The sequence below is a fragment of the Sinohyriopsis cumingii genome, chromosome 5, assembly GCF_028554795.1.
Source record: "Sinohyriopsis cumingii isolate HCF-2022 chromosome 5, ASM2855479v2, whole genome shotgun sequence".
NCBI classification, from domain to species: domain Eukaryota; kingdom Metazoa; phylum Mollusca; class Bivalvia; order Unionida; family Unionidae; genus Sinohyriopsis; species Sinohyriopsis cumingii.
In genome coordinates, this window is record NC_142965.1 from 22,052,705 (window position 1) to 22,071,350 (window position 18,646).

Below are 18,646 nucleotides of genomic sequence, written 5' to 3' on the forward strand. Positions count from 1 at the left end.
CATAAAGCAACTAAGTAATTGACAAAAAAGCATTGATCAACCCCCACCCCCAATTTTCATGTATAGACTTACTAATTATCTTTTGAGGGTTGAATCATTGATAGACATACTAATTAGCTATTGGATATTAAATCATTGACATACATGCTAATTAGCTATTGTGGATTAAATCATTAACATACATGCTAGTTAGCTATTTGGGGATTAAATCAATGATATATTTGTCAACGTCGTTCATGTGCAAGATCAATTGATGTTTGTGATGTCATTCGTGCCTATGATACCATTTTGAAATGAACACAACAAAACGAAGGGTGGCCATGTGAAAGATATGTCACATCAGCACCTTGTTTCGTTCCATAATACAAGAGGTCCTTCTGGCATCATTAGCGATGACTAATGAACTAGCTAGATTCAGAATTTAGATTTTCATTTTCTAACGACTCTATAAACGTGGACGAGATATAATGAAGCAAAGAAGAAGGAAACATCCGTGAATATCCATGCACAATCTAAACTAGGGATAAAATAGAGCTACTGATGAAACATAAATTTAAATATTTTAAAAGATAAAAGTTCTTATACATGCTATCTGAGCATCTGTGTATCGAGTACACATTGAATCGATTTTGTTTGTTCCAGGAAACGTTGTTTTTGTTTTTGACTTGATTATCACTTTGTAGAGACCAATGTTTATTAGACATTTCTTGAAAGTAAACATTTCATCTACGGTCATTAATTGTACTAATATAAAGTAAAACCTAATTAGTTAAAAGCTTTTCATTGCTTCAGTCGTAAAGGCAGGCTCTTCATTAATCTGATAGAATAGCAAAATTAGCTCTTTAAATTATTTGCTATTCTCTCAAATGTGCTCATTCAGGTAAAGTGATTATTCGTTGTTTTGCGTTCATACTTGTTTTACATCACATATTGCTCCCAATAAACAAAAACGCGTAAACTAGAATAGCTTTGATTTTACTGATAGCGCTGCAATTGGTAATCTGGGTTGATTCGTCAGAGAACAATATTTATTTTCTGAACAAGTAAATTAAATTTATAACAACAGAGAAGCTATATGCGTTAGATTTATTGGCATATATTATTGTGTTAGAATTTCTGGACATCATCTTGGAATGGAATTGTTCTAAACATATGCATTATCTACAAGTGAAAGAAATTTGTAAATCTGCAATCCTTTTTTCTTATAAGCAAAGAATTGCGTGGAGGAATTAATCGCTTCCAAAGTTTATTGCATTTTCCATTGGCTATTTGCAACTCTTGTAAAAAAAATATAGGTCGCTTTTACAACGTCAGGAATCTTAAGAGCATAATTTGCAATGACTAATAATCTTTCAACTCAAACATGATTGAGGAATATAAAAAAAATATTTTAAATTATGAAGCCACGATCGATGCCGATTGCTTACCACAAATGGATCTAGCTGACGAAAACATTAATGACTTTTACGACGTTTTATACCCTTCATCTAATGATTAATGTCTGGACTATGAATATGAACTATAATATCCAATTGGATGACCACATGGGAGTTTCTCCGATAATGGGCGTGATCTTTTGAGATATGATCTCTGAAAGGATATAAATTCACTTGATTTTATAATGACCATAAAAGAGGAGTGACAATTGAAGACATCATAGACTGAAGAGTAATAGTACATCACAGTAGGATTCGTGATCAAGACTGTGGCTGTCACAACTGTAGCTGTGTGTGGTTCAGGTCCACATAACATTTGTCCCGTCAGCCAGACTGGCAATCAAGATTTACTTTTGACACAACATTTTAAAAACGTTTGGAAGATGATAAAGCTTGCACATATCGTCATCGCCATCATTGAGGCATTTATTATCAACTCCATATGCGCCTACCAGGTAAGTGTATTCTAATTTTTACTTCGAGGTTTATATATATATTCACTGCCTAGAAATCATACCTTCTGGATATAGGCGCATTGTACATACTTCAAGTATTTACTTGGCTACGACTTTTGCAATGAATTTTCAACAGTTGATAGTCTTCACCCAAAACTAATGACGGATGTTTGGTATTACCTTACCATCAAAATGTAGGGCTTTTACCCAAAGACTAATGGAATGCAATGAGTTTACAAGCTGATTATCGTAATGCATTACTTTTACTAGCTGACTATCGGAATGCAATGGGCTTACTAACTGACGAACGAAATGCCATGGGTTTACTAGCTGACTATAGGAATTCAATGGTTTTATTAGCTGACTATCGGAATACAATGGTTTTGCTAGATCACTATTAGAATGCACTGGGTTTACTAACCGATTATTGGAATGCAATGGTTATCCTAGCTGACTATCATAAAGCAGTGGGTTTACTAACTGACTATCGGAATGCAATGGGTTTACTAACTGACTATCACAATGCAATGGGTTTACTAAGTGATTATTGGAATGCAATGGGTTTACTAAGTTATTATTGGAATGCAATGGTTTCTTTTTGAACTTTACATTTTAGTTGGCGCCATATACTTATTGTGCTGAGGTGCCGTTAAAATGTACAACATACAGTATATACATATTTAGTTTCGAAACGGTACAGCGTCCACACAAATCCTCCAATTTCAAAACGGTACAACATCGATTCATTTTCTCCAATTTCAAAACGGTACAACATCGATACATATCATCCAGTTCCAAAACGTTACAGCATCCACACAAATCTTCCAATTTCGAAACGGTACAACATCGATACATATTCTCCAATTTCAAAACTGTACAACATCGATACATATCCAATTTCAGAACGGTACAACATCGATACATATCATCCAATTTGAAAACGGCACAACATCGAAAAATATTTTCCAATTTCAAAACGGTACAACATCGATACATTTCATCTAATTTCAAAACGGTACAACATCGATACATATCATACAGTTTCAAAACGGCACAACATCGATACATATTCTTCAATTTCAAAATGGTACACCATCGATACATATCATCCTATTTCAAAACGGTACAACATCGATGCATATTCTCTAACTTCAAAACGGTACAACTTCGAATACACATCATCCAATTTCAAAGCGGTACAAGATCAATACATATCATCCAATTTCAAAACGGTACAACATCGATACATATTCTCCAATTTCAAAACGGCACAACATCGATACATATTCTCCATTTTCAAAAGCATACATACATATCATGCGCGTTCAAAAACAACGGATACAAGTTTGTACTTTATCTAGTTCCTACAAAATAATTGAGCCTCAAAACTTACCTAAATACAATATTTTACGAAATTTTGATGAACGGACAATGAAAACGTACCACCCCATTCGTGGTGGAGCATTAAGTAGCCGATACAGCAATTTTTCATGGCACTGCTTTTAAGGGTGAGCGTCAAAACTTCACTACGGCGTCTAAAAATCTGACAATATATTTTAGATTTCATTGACACTAATTTGGATGTTTGACAAATCAGCAAAGTTATACATTCATGCGGATGTTAGAATTGAATATGAAGTCATTCATCCCAATTTTGCACTGTATGTGAAGCACAAAAAAAAAAAAAAAAAAAAAATATAAGATTAAACGAAATTCACAACAAGCTTTTATGCCTATTCTGTCACAGTAAAGAGGAATATCACATTAAACTGTTATCTCAATGGATTGAGATTTGTGTGATACATATGTACAGATCCTGCAGATATTTTACATCATTCGGATTATATTGCTCTGCATGTGTATCCAGACTGTCTCATGTGCAAAGAGAGTCTTAATGGTGAATGCAATCTATCATCAAACATACAATAACTCATTGTTTTGACAATTTAGGTGCGCTTTAGAAACGTTGTTTGAATTATCTTCATATTTATGTATTCATGCTCAGTTTACATTTGATAGCTTTGTGCAGTTATGTAGCCCAATATATTGGGATATAGAGATATGAGTAATTCAATTTAAGTCCATTTGACCATATCAATAATAAAACATAGATAACTTTAACTTAATGGTGAAAGCAACTGAAAAATACACATTTTCAGTAAACGTATGTATATCATAATGTATTCTAATGTCGACTATACTTGAGAATTAGTCGAGTCCAACTGAAAACGACATAGACCATTATCCACAGTCGCATTTTTGGCCTGCATATCAGGGTTTATGTCATTTGTTCTACTAATTAGTCCTAACAAACTGCACATACTCAGAACTGACAAGTGAAACAATGGCCAGCAGATCAGGGCCTGTGTTACTAGTTCTAATGATTAATCATAGACCCAGATCTGCTGGAGACGACAGATCTGTGTCTATACAGTTTGCACTTAGATCGGACATTTAAACGAGTATATACAGTATTATAAAAAGGAACAAAAGAGAAATACATGTAATCCATCTATCACATAGTTTGTTTTTCTTGCCTAAGCGAAGGCAAAGGTATAGTTTTGAATAATGGTAATATGAATGAGTCTTTATTTTTAATGTCAACTGCAACAAAACTTCCTCTGGAAATATTGGAAAAACGCAAGTATTCTCAAATGTGTTATTTTAACCTGTCCGTGTGAAGAAGTAGGTGTAATTTAAGAAAACATGTTTTGAAATATTCAGTTTTAGAAAAGAAATTAATACGACTCGACATGAATTGAACGGATCTGAATGTTTCAGTTTCTTGAGATCAAGAAAAACTGTGTTGGAGATATTAGGAAGTTTATAAAATCGATACGATTTGATAATGATTTTGTTTTCAAAGCTATCAGAAACTCACCAAATTTTGTTAAAACTACAGCTTATACTAGGATTTGTCCATCATAACGTTCAATAGCACAGCAAATCATACAATTTCATGAACAGTCAGTGTCGATAAAGTCTAATCGGATATATAAACTTTCAACCTTTGCTACCGCTCCGGTGGCCTAGTGGTTAGAGCGTCCGCCTCGGATGCGGGAGGTTGTGGGTTCGATCCCCGGCCGAGTCATACCAGAGACTTAAAAAATGGTACTAACAGCTGCCTCGTTTGGCGTTCAGCATTAAGAGGTTAGTGTTAGGACTGGTCGGCCTGGTGTCAGGATAATGTGACTGGATGGGACATCATGCTACATGTCTGCGGCATGATGCCCCAGTGCTAGACATCACTATAAACTGCCACATTGCAGACATCGTAGCAATATGACTGAAAAATTGTTAAAGCTACGTTAAAATAAAAAATCACATCACATCACATCAACCTTTGCTTGTATACTGATTAACGTAGCACGGACTGTAATCATGCAAATTTCCTCTGAATATCTCGGCGAAGACTGTACAACATTTTCACGATACCACAAAACATCTTACCCAAAATTGACGACAGTACCTTGCCTTGAGAAGTTTGCCAGCTCAAACTCATCCGAACCCACACACTCACGCTTGTGAATACAGCACGTTAGCCAGTGAACCAGAGTGGCTTCTCTGTCATTTTAAAGTGAAGTCCTATTACCTCGACAGTATATCCTCTAAGAGCAAGTAGAATAAACGTTCTCAGAAGCTTAAAATATTATCATTGCATAAGCTTTCTGGAACAAATAGCTTAAAAAACTAAATATATCTACAGTTTATTCGTCTTGTTTTAAAAATATGATAGTATTGTTTGGTGTATCTTTACCAAGTGACATTCTAATTTGCCTGCAAATATTCATATTCATTATAACTGGTCTTTGATAAATGATACCCCACAAATAATCCTGTATGAAGGAAATGGTTCGCAATCTTTCACTGAAAAAAGAAATCAAATTATTCCTTTACAACGCAATAATGGATGAAGAAATTAATGCAGACTATGCCTTTTCAACACAATTATGAATGAAGTAATCAATGCAAATTATTCATTTTTAAAACAATTATGCATGAAGTAATCAATGCAAATTATTCATTTTTAAAACAATTATGCATGAAGTAATCAATGCAAATTATTCATTTTTAAAACAATTATGCATGAAGTAATCAATGCAAATTATTCATTTTCAACACAATTATGAATAAAGAACTCAGTGCAAATTATTCCTTCTCAAGACAATTACCATTGAAGAAGTCAAGGCAAATTATTTCTATTCAAGACAATTATGAGTGAAGAAATCAATGCAAATTATTACTTTTCAAGACAATATTAAATGAAGAAAATCAGTGCAAATTATTCCTTCTCAAGACAATTATCATTGAAGAAGTCAAGGCAAATTATTCCTATTCAGAAAATTTTGAACGAAGGAATCAATGCTAATTAGTCCGTTTCAAGAAAATTATGAATGATGCAACCAATACAACGTATTCCTTTTCAACACAATTATGAATGACGAAATAAATGCAAATTATTCCTTTTCTAGGCAATCATGAATGACGAAATCAATTCAAGTTATTCCTTTTCAACAGTTATGAATAAAGAATTCAACTCAAGGTATTCCTTTTCAAGAAAATTATGAATGAAGAAATCAAAGCAAATTATTCCTTTTCAACACAATCATTAATGATGAAATCAATGCAGATTATTCATTTTCAACACAATAATGACAGAGGAAATAAATGCAAATTATTCCTTTTCATGACAATTACAAATGAAGAAATCAATGCAAATTATTCCTTTTCAACACAAATACGAATGAAAAAAATCAATGCAAATTCTTCCTTTTCAACATTTATGAATGAAGAAATGAATGCAACTTATTCATTTTCAACACATTTATGAATAAAAAAGTCAATGCAAATTATTCATTTTCAATAAAATTATGAATGAAGAAACAATGCAAATTATTCCATTTAAAGACAATTATGAACAAAGTAATCAATGCAAATTATTCATTTTGAACACAAGTACGAATAAAGTAATGAATACAATACTTCCTTTTCAACACAGTTATGAAAATGAAACAATTCAATGCAAATTATTCCTTTTCAACACAAGTAATCAATCCAATTTATTCCTTTTCAAGACAATTAAGAATGAAGAAATCAGTGCAACTTATTCCTTTTCAACACAATTAGGAATGAAGTCATCAATGCAAATTATTCCTTTTCTACACAATTATGAATAAAACAAATCAATGCAAATTTTTCCTTTTCAACATAATTCACATACCTATCACCATAATCATTATGTCTTATATAATATTACTTTTACTTGTTCTAGGATATACTGAACAAAATGACAGCAAACTAATTCAAAACCCATTTGAAAACTCATTGACAAAAAGTCCGCACGAAAATCACTTTGTGTTCACCATGGAAACGGGGTCTGCCGCCATCTTCAAAATAAAAACGCAAACTTTCCGGTTTATATGTGTATTATAGTCCAGCAGGCACATTTGGATATCCTTGAGTCCAGCCTGTGTTTGGTTGTCCTTGAGTCCAACCTGTGTTTGGCTATCTTTGAGTCCAGCCTATGTTTTTGTTTAATCCTTGAGTCCAGCCTGTACTTGGTTATCCTTGAATGGAGGCTGTGCATTTGATTATCATTCAGTCCAGGCTGTGCACTTGTTATCCTTGAGTCCAGCCTGTGTTTGCTTATCCTTGAGTCCAGCCAAACTTCATAAGGTTCCGGTGTTTTTCAAACCGATCATTTCTATATAAGCATTGTGGGATTGTGTACTACATGCAATATTTACTTACCTCAGAAAATGATAAGCTTGACGACATGCAAAACTACGTACCCTTGAAAGTGAAGAGTTAACAACGGAAGTGCTCAAATAAGCAAAAAGACCGTTAACATATTTTACTTTACGAAGTATTTTATTTAGTTTAAATTACACTCAAGAATATTGTAGACTGACGTTATCAAATCTTGAAAATAGGCACTGTAATGCGTCAGAGTGTTTTGAACTTATTTGTTACTATTAACATAATGATATGTTCTCTGAGCTGGTTGGAGTAGAGATAATATCCAAATTGGATAGTAAATCGCCAACAAGCAGTGTCACTTGCTTAGTGGCGATGGTTCAAAGTAGAGTCAATCCTGTTGTTTTTTTCTGGGTTTTTTTGTGGTTATATTTAGTCCAACATGTGGGTCTATCACTTAGACTAGAGTAAAAAAAATTAACCACTATCTTCGCGAGTGTGTCTCATCTATAAGGCTAGCATAAGACTCCTATGAATTGCGTTGTCCTTATTCCTTTATTCCAGAGTAAAATCAGCTTTTCTATTGTATCACTTACTTTGCAGAAACAAAATATTCTGTTATATAACTCATTTTTGAAGTCTATCCATCATCGCAGAGTATTCAGCCAATATGAGGAAACTACAATAAAACAATAATTAGAGTTATTCATCAGCGTTAATAACCGCATCCACCCCACACCGGCAAATTCTTATATATATATTATTTTTTATCTGTCGACATGAAGTAGATTTATTTATATTTCTTTGTTCCATCTTTTTCTTAAGAATCCTTTGCCAATTTGATCTGTTCAAGGGCAAGGCACTTTATCCCGAGTTGCTTGGGCACTAAAAAAGCTACAGGTGTAACTGTGCAGGACAGCACCAAACCAAATTAAACCTGATTTATTTATATGTCTCCCATTCTTCTTAATCCATTTAAGAATCATTATATCTGTTACTGCTTTTCTTACATGTAAGACCTTAATCTATATTTTCATGAATACTGCTTATGATACCATCCAAATATTTAGATATACAGTTGGGCAGGTAAAAGGGGGACGATTTACATGTACAGTTGGGTAGGTAATAAGGGATAAGGTACATATACAGTTGATCAGATTATAAGAGGATGATGTACATGAACAGTTGAGCAGGTAACAAAGGAATGATGTACATGTACAGATGGGCAGGTAATAAGGGGATGCTGTACATTTACAGTTGGGCAGAAGGAAAGGGGATGATGTACAATTAAAATAATAAGGGGATGATTTACAAGTACAGTTTAACAGGTAGACAGGGAATGATACGCACGTACAATTGGACTGGTCATCAGGGGATGGTTGACATGTACAGTTGGACAGGTAATCAGGGGATGGTTGACATGTACAGTTGGACAGATAATCACGGTATGGTTGACTTGTACAGTTTGCAGATAATCAGGAGATGGTGCTCTGGAAGTAACTACCATCAAAATATCTTCTCGCTTTGATAGAAATCAAGTTTCACATTTTATATTTTTTGGTGGGAATTATGTTTCATTTGATCTTTACATTTACTCAGGTATAGTCACACGGTCTTTCATTCCTATTTAACATGAATGAATATGTATGACTATACTGGGAAAAATATACACATATTAACAATAGGTGTCCACCAAACGTATTACCACTATCCAGGCCGCTATTACTACTACTACTACTACTACTACTACTACTGCTGCTGCTACTACTACTATTATTATTAGTAGTAGTATTAGTATTAGTATTATGTTGATGTTAAGTAAATCAATTTACATTGTCTTGTATTGAAAACATTTAAATGCGAAACATGCTCACAAGTGCCTCTATTTAAGTGTTTATCGGTTAAAATAAGGCCAGGCTTCCCTTTTGCCGGATTTATTGTTCGTCCAGTGAGCTTTATCAGCTAATTTTCTACTTTTCAGTGATATACAAAGTGTTTGAATTGCAATAAAACGCGGTAATCACTATTTGACATTATTCTCGGGGTTTGTAAAAATGCAACTTATTTCCAAGAGTAATTTCTAAAGTTGTATAATGTCGTTCATATACGTCAAGAAACAAAACAAAGCAAACACAGAAAGAAAAACAAATTCCAGGTAACTATAAAGGTATTCATTACTTGTCTGATCTACTTATGCAATAGGTGTAGTAGATACTTGTGATGTATATTAATGGAACATAAACGATAGAATAAAGAAAATTGCTGCATATTCCATGCACGTTGTGTCGAAGTAAAAACCACAACGTATTTACCACAAGTAATTGATTTTTCTGACAGTCGAACCTGTTTTGACGGGATGTGTTTGGTGCGTACGCGCCACGTGTTTGGACCTACGGGCCACCTGTATGGAGCGTGCGGGCTATGTGTTTAGGGCGTATTCTGCACGTAATTTGAGCGTATTCCGCACGTAGTCGTCAAATCCGTAATGTTGACTGTTATCTACAGCGTGTTCCTAAATATTTAAACATTTTTAATAAGTTTGCATTTACTTAAAATGGTTGGGTACCAGTTTCCATGGACTTCGTGGTTTGTAACAACGAATTGTAAGGCAGAGAGAAAATAGAGACATAACGCCCCTGGATAAAGCGCAGTGGTATGTCAAAGAAATTGTGTGGGGACGGAAATGTAATGCTTCACCAAAAAGAACAATGAAGCAGCTGAAATAAATAAACCCGTAGCACACCCTACCAGCAAAAGACACTTAGATTTAGTCTCAGTGTCTGGACGATCACATAAAAATTCATATTGTTACCACATATCGTAGAGTCAAAAGCATATATTTTAGTTTATTCAATAAAATTGTTGAAAATAGCGAAGAGAGAGGGAGGAATGATAGAGCTGGGCGAATTCTACACTTAAAAGCTGTGAACAAAATCGTTTCTAAGCTAATTATCGGATGAACACACCTTGAGCAGTTAAATTTCCTTCCTTTAGCGTGAAATGAGTATTAAGTTATAAAGTATAGTGGAACAACATGTATTATTTATAAAGTATAGTGGAACAATATGTATTATTTATGAAGTATAGTGGAGCAATATGTATATTTTGTGTCTGTTGCAATTAAAACTTGAAGAGATTCTAACTCCTATGTTTTGGGAACGTTTAAAATATGCTTATTAGGAGCTTATTTTATTCGTGTGTGAAAGGAAGGAATAATTTATAAATTATTTTATATTTTCCCTTCAAAATGTATATTATTTTTGGAGCAAATGTTTTATTTGTATGTGTTTTGTACCAAAATAAAGGCATGATACAACGCGTAGACTACCATTAGGTACACACACATATTATGTATATAACTTTGTTGTCCATTCACCATTCAATCCAGAAAAGGGATGAAGCGATTTTGTAACGCATTATTTGAGCAGCTTGCTGGATGAATGTAAGGTTCATTGCTGATGGCACTGAAATAAGTAATGCTGAACACCAATTTGCAGTCGGGAAAATAATCCATTTTTGCACTAAATTAAGAAATTTATACTAGTACCTCATTAAATGTATTATTTCCTTCTGTTAGCTTCTACATTGCGAAAACGTCATCGCAACAAGAAAAAAATAATGAGTTTTGATGGTACTGCCCGCATTGCGGATCAATTACGATCATTACGGAAAAGACGGGATCGGGAATTGTTTTCAGAATTAACGCTACTCGCATCTTGCTTTCCGCTTTCTGAAATATCTCTCACATTAGGATTGTCCTTCTATACATTCACGACAGCAAAATTCCGGTCCAATAAGATATGACTGACAGTTTAATAGTCTAGCGGTAAGTGCGTTTCGTTTCGAAAGAACAGTCGCTAATTATCTTTTCTTTAAGAATTTCTGTACGGCAAGTAACATGCCTAAAGCGTCAAACAATACATAACCAACTTTAAAGGATTTTCCCCAGATTTCAGATATGTTTAAAACAATGCAGATACTCTTTAATGAATAACATACAACTGTATATGACGTATATGACACATAGCAGATCAGATATGTACAATATTCAATCATCAATCTGTTTATATATATATATATATATATATATATATATATATATATATATATATATATATATATATATATATATATATATATATATATATATATATATATATAACGTTAAGAAATGCAGCCCTATATATAACTGCCTATTTTGGCCCAACTAAATTATTGTCATATAGTAACGTATAGATGATGACAGCATAGAAGAAATGCGGCCAATGTGTTCTCATTATCATTGAAAATAGCGATCAAAGTCTTTACTCTATTTTCTTTGTAAAATCTGCAGTTATGAGTACTTGAGAGCAATATCAACAGGTGACTAATTATATAATTTGTCCAGCATCTTCATTGTTACACATGGGCTGCGCTTAATCCAAAAGAGATATGCATGAAGTTCGAATAACTTCAAATAGATACATATATATATATATATATATATATATATATATATATATATATATATATATATATATATATATATATATATATATATATATATATATATATATATATATATAGTTACACACACACATACATACTTACATACATATATTGTAACAAGATAACCGGGTGGGATTTCGGATTCACAACAGAACACTTTTGATGGTGATACAAATACAATGTTTAATGACGAATGACTTAAATGAGCAAAGAATTGTACGTGCGTATAATATCCAAATATTGGAATAATTAACATAATCAGCACAAATTAAATAGTGAAAATACAAATAAATGACCTTACACAGTACAATGGGTGAATGATTCACAGTGATTCACAACGAATGTGTTTTACTCAAATAGTAAAACTGTGGTATTTTCCTCATAGAGTAAAAATGTATTCACTAAAATAGTGAAATTGATGAAAACCAAAGGACAGATGTACAAAATATCTTTACAGCCCCAAAAACACACTGGGTATTACAAACGCCCAAGATTAGCCCACGGCTAAAAGATTACATGTATGGACTTACACAGTCAGTCACCAGCACATTTGGCTACCAGTCACGATGGTCCATCAAGCAGTCAGTATTCCAGGTTGGTCAGTTAAGCAATCAGCGCCAAGCAATCTCGGTCACCAACTTCCGATCACCTGCTACTCGACCAGCAACACTGTTTACTCAGCTCTACGGCTGCTATGGTTAAGCTTCACAGCTGCTATCGTCAACGTCTATGGCTAGCTCTTCAGTTGGTACCACGTCGACTTCGATCACTCTGATAACTCTGGGCACGCTGGTCAGCTGAAAATACATATAACACCATGTACTATGCATGACACGGGTATATACGATAAAACGTAATAACGTTGTATACGGCAAGCTACAAAGATTACATTATCGGGACAATAATTACAAAACAATACACAAGTTCAGAAGTGAACCTATCCGTGTCTGACAATAATCATACGGTATTAAACGTTTCTTACAAATGCAACTTTATACATTGCTAATATAAATCTCTTGCTAAGTCACAAACAAGAATAGAAAATATTTGCATGATACTCCGTAAGCCGAAGCTACATAGAAAATATAAAAAAATAAAACGTCATAGTACAATATTTATGACTTATACACAAGAAAGTAATAACTCACATACCTTTACAGCTGAAGATGTGCAAGTCCTTAAAGTATACCGCTCACTGACAAGACGTTCTGTAATGTAAAGATTTTGACCTACGGTGATGTATTTATACACAGACAATGCCGCAATACATTGTCTGTGCGCTGGACGTATTCGGTTCTTCCCATCGAAAGCACTTTGCACGTGCGGCATAAGACGAACCGAATCACCATTTCGAAATCTCTGCAGAATATACATAAATCACATCATTGTACACACACAAAAAACGAAACCCGAGTACATGTATTTAATAAATAAAAGGATTTATACAATTCCGTGACAACATACATACATACATACATACATACATACATACATACATACATACATACATACATACATATATACATACATAAAATTGATATAATTATTTCAAAGAGGTTTTCTTATAGGCTGTGATAGAGTCAACTGAACAAAGCTTTCAAGGAGCTAAATCTGAATTATGAATTTGATGGAAACGTTTATTTTAGTCAATTAATACACTATAATGGATACTTACATCAACGTTTATTTTAGTCAATTAATACACTATAATGGATACTTACATCAACCTTTATTTTAGTCAATTAATACACTATAATGGATACTTACATCAACCTTTATTTTAGTCAGTTAATACACTATAATGGATACTTACATCAACGTTTATTTTAGTCAATTAATACACTATAATGGATACTTACATCAACGTTTATTTTAGTCAGTTAATACACTATAATGGATACTTACATCAACGTTTATTTTAGTCAATTAATACACTATAATGGATACTTACATCAAACTTTATTTTAGTCAGTTAATACACTATAATGGATACTTACATCAACTTTTATTTTAGTCAATTAATACACCATAATGGATACTCACATCAATGTTTATTTTAGTCAGTTAATTCACTATCATTGATACTTACATCAATGTATTGATATGGCAATGAACAAAATTTCAATCAATTTAAATGCGGCTTCAGAGAAGATGGAGAGGGGCGTATTTCTGTTTTTTTTTTTACTTTTAAGCGTTTCTTGGTTTAAAACAAACCACTGTTGCAGAAAAGAAGCACGCCAGTGTATGTTTTCTTCTCTTATCTGGATTTAAAATATGTAATCGGATCGTCCGTCGTAAATTCATTTCAAGCTTCTGAACTCAAAGAAATAGTGCTTTCGATTTTAAAAATGAAAGATGATGACGAAAGACTAGAAAGGAAATTACGGAAGAAGAAGAAGGAACCAAGGAAGATAAAGGAGAGTAGAAACTTGTGTATATAATTGATTTCAAGCAGTGTTAGGATTCAGTCGTTTCGTAGCTTGGATATAGTTTGTGCATAGCGACACCTATAAAACTGATTTGTGTTTTCATAAGTTCGGAACTTCCTCTTAACAATTAATCCTCAGCGGAATTAGGTGTCAACAATCCTTAGAATTTGTCTTTCTCAATGGAACTAGGTATCTAACTTCCTTAAATATTTGTCTTTCTTTCTTGAATTGGGTATCTACCATCCTTTAACTAATTTTGAACTCTTGTTAGGACATATCAGAAGGTGATACTGTCATCATTGTCCAAATACAGATGTGTCCTTTGAAGGGGAGATTTGTGGAAAATTTGAGTACAGTATATCGATGATATGCATTAGTGATTTACTGAGTTACTCTCATCAGAATATCGGTACTATATATCGGCAGTGTATAATATAATTTATGAAACTTGTCTATTTGCAAGCTAATAAGGTTGACTTCCTGGCTAATAAGGTTCTCATTGCATGATTTCAGTACGCCTTGCCAGAATGTCCAGAGGATGCTGTGTGTTCAGAGATCCTTGCAATTTCATCAGGTTCCATTTATGAACAGTCCTATTATCCAGTCCAGAAGTGCAAGTGCCCCTCATACATGTACTGTCCCAAAGAGCCCGGCTCCCAAACCATCAGTGTGAACAAAGATAGATGGTAACGTTAGTCACATACAAACACATACGCCAATGGGCATATTACGTTATATTTAGTAATGCCTCCTTACTTCTGATTGGTCACAAAGCTTTATGTGCGTTTATTGCTTGGCCGGGTACATATTGTCACATATATTGTCACAGCGCAGTTCAAGATTATTTCTGATTGTTTTTAATAACGCAATAACATATCAAAGGAATTAAAACAACATATGAATAAAATGACACGCTATGATTATGTGCATGAACAATTCTGGATATGTGGATCATTAAAATCGAGATGATGTACATTAATATAATAATAATAACTTGACATATGTAGGCAACTAAGTCAATCACATTACCCGGACAATGGAGTGTTATATGTGGTAAAGCTTGGCCATTATTATCTCGACAACGTCAGAACATTCTGGCATTTTGAAGTAAATCTACATCTGTTGCTAATTATTTATCACTTTCTATTTTCTAGGAAAACAAATCATCAGTCAGAAAAGAGTTCTTTCTTACTCACTGTCCTTGATTAATGGCTCATACATTTGCTGTCAGTGTGTGTGTGTGTTTTTTGTGTTTGTTTATGTGTGTGTGTGTGTGTGTGTAATTGTATCATAATAGGGATTTTCTATTTTGATAACTCATCCAGGTCAAAGCCTTCAACCTCAGTGACTTTGTGCTTACAAAACGCGCACGAATGCGAAGCCACGTGCTAAGTTTACCACGAAGCTCCCATGCCATATGGGTTGAAAGTCTTCAACCTAGATCAGTAGCCGCACAAACCCATATTGTCTTACTAATGTGGACTATCTACGGACCACTCGCATGATGTCCTTTAACGCTCGTGATTGAAATAAACCGACACAACCTATGTACACAAGTAAAGTTTTCAGTTAGGCCAATATTATTGATTATGACTATGCAACATATGTGGAGATTTCTTTTATGTGACACGAAAATACTTTTGCATGAATAGTATTATTTTTGGCTACTATACTGTGTGTTTATTTCCGAGATTTGCCCCTTACAAATAGTCTTGTCGAACATTAATACAAAACTCGTGTGTTTCCGTGTCTGACTTTAAAACACAACATATTCATGGGACCAAACGTTTCGTATAATATATATTCGATAGGACTAAAAGAAACAGAAAAACTTTGTAATTTCTTATAAAAACGTAATAAATTGTCAATTGCATATCATCATATGATTTGTTGTTTGTGGAAAGAAGAATTTCCAAAGATTAAATTAACACAGAGCACCTGCGTCAGCAATGATTAATTTACTTTGCTGCTTGCTATACATGTTGTAATAAATGTGGCTATAGCGCCCCGTTTTAAGAAATTCTTAGATTTTTGTGATTACTGGTCTGTATTTGAATTCGGTGCAATAGCAATATTCCTTAGCCCGAAATAATTAGCCAATTACGAGGAGCAAACGTCACGGAGTGAAGTGTTAGTGAGTTTCCATGAAGCCATGGTTCACTAGTAGTTAATTCAGGTCAAAACCGAATGAGTGACCCTGGTAAACAAAGTCCCTATTAAAATCTAGTGGTGTGCATTAGTGGTATGACTGCAGTGGCAGTATTTACGGTAGGAAACCGGTAAATTACACAATGGAATCAATAAGAAGGGACTCGGCAGATACCATATATGTCGCCATGGTGGCAAATGTAATGCAGTTGCACTGGCGAAATGTGCCTGGAAACCATATTTTTACTGGCCTAAGGTGGCGTAGTTAAAATAGTTTCTTGTGTTAAGGGATAGTTGTATAGTTTCTACGGCGTGAACTGCTGGCGGTACGGAAACCTAAAGAAAGGGAAACGATGCAGACGTGCGGTTGATAGATATTTGGCAGGTTGTGAAATCTGTGGTCTTGCATTGATTAGAGTAAAATTTGTGTATAGAACGAAAACGTCGGGCTTTCTAATTTACAATTGAAGTTGTATGGAAGTCTTTGGAAATTTAGGGTAAACTTATGGCTTCTAGCGCGAATCGCGCCAGGGTTTGACGGTCAAGTAAAGACCCCTGGCTGGTAACAATATTTCTTGTTATGGAGACTTTTTTCTCGATGATAGAATCTAAAATCGACATGAAATGAAATAAGTTTAAAATCATGATTCATGAAATAGCTATAAGTAAACGCAGTTTCCTTTTGATGAAAGCTTGGACTATGTTGAACATGACTATTGATTACTATAGAATGTCATAATTGAAAATGGAAAATTTTACAGAGTAGATTTCATAAAATGGATTATGCCCAAAAATCATTCTCCATTTTAGAAATGACTTTACAACAAAGAGTATACAATCAACAAGGCTAACATGTACATCAGTTGAAAAGCAAGCTTCCATTATACATGAAATTCTTTAATTCAAAATGAACGATTAAGTTTATTTTTAAAACTCAAACCGACAATTAAAGTTGTTATAACACCACAATACTATCAAGTGTTGCCTATTACATAAAGATACGTAATAAAATCTTCAAACAATTAAACATAGAGCATCAAACCTCTGGTAACAGTTCTAAAGAAAGTTTCGATAAATAGGAACACAAACGGAATGAACATGGAAAAACCCAAGCTTTCCCAGTTGTGACCGGTTCAACCAAGCTGGTACCCAATGAAGTGCTATATAGAGAAATGGAATGGAAAACTCTTGAAATCAGATGAAAGAAACATTGGTGGCGGAATCGCTTTTTAATGAGTGTGAGAAAACTAGCACAGGCGTTGAAATTTAGCGTGCAAATTCTGTATCCATGTAACAGCCGGTTTCCATGGTCAGTTATCATACTGTAAGATGACCCTGTTTATGATGTGTCAGAATAAGCAATCTTACTTTAATACACATATAACTGTCAATAGTCGAACACACTTGCAAAGTTAACTTGCATAGCTTAGTGCACAGATCCTACTACGTTTTAAGATGACTAACTACACGTGGATCTATTGCAATACTGATTACCACAACATACCTCGAAAAATCCTATGCCGCATAAGACTATTGCAGGCATTAAAAACCTCAGTCAATGTACTTTTAACATTTTCGTTTCGTTGTAGGATATCAGCTGTATCACAAGAAGGTTAAATGCCCATTTGTTTCTGAATCACTAAGTACTCTCACATACACGCGCCCACACTCGAAAGCGATCGTGTCAACACAGTATACTAAACGTATTTCAAGTTCTGAAACGCTTTAAATCATAGTTAATGAATAGTGAGCAGTAAGCCCATTTTAAATTACAACTTCATATGGTGTATATGATGTTTCTGGTCATATGATGTATATGATGTCTTTTCTGGTCACATGGTGTATATGATGTTTTTTTTGGTCATATGGTGTGTATGATGTTTTTTTCTGGTCATATGGTGTACATGATGTTTCTTTCTGGTCATGTTATATATGATGTTTGGTCATATGGTGCATATGATGTTTCTTTCTGGTCATATCGTGTATAAGAAGT

The 18,646-nt window shown here is 33.9% G+C and overlaps 1 protein-coding gene across 1 annotated transcript in view; it reads left to right on the forward strand.

Moving 5' to 3' along the window:
• The first annotated feature begins 1,673 nt into the window (after positions 1 to 1,673).
• The window catches only part of LOC149798767 (uncharacterized), a 31,740-nt gene continuing 14,767 nt past the window's right edge, over positions 1,674 to 18,646 (forward strand). Inside the window, exons 1-2 of the mRNA XM_089956978.1 lie at positions 1,674 to 1,891; positions 15,019 to 15,191. Coding sequence (XP_089813104.1) covers positions 1,820 to 1,891; positions 15,019 to 15,191 — 245 coding nt within the window. The 5' untranslated portion in view covers positions 1,674 to 1,819. The remainder of the gene's footprint in view (positions 1,892 to 15,018; positions 15,192 to 18,646) is intronic.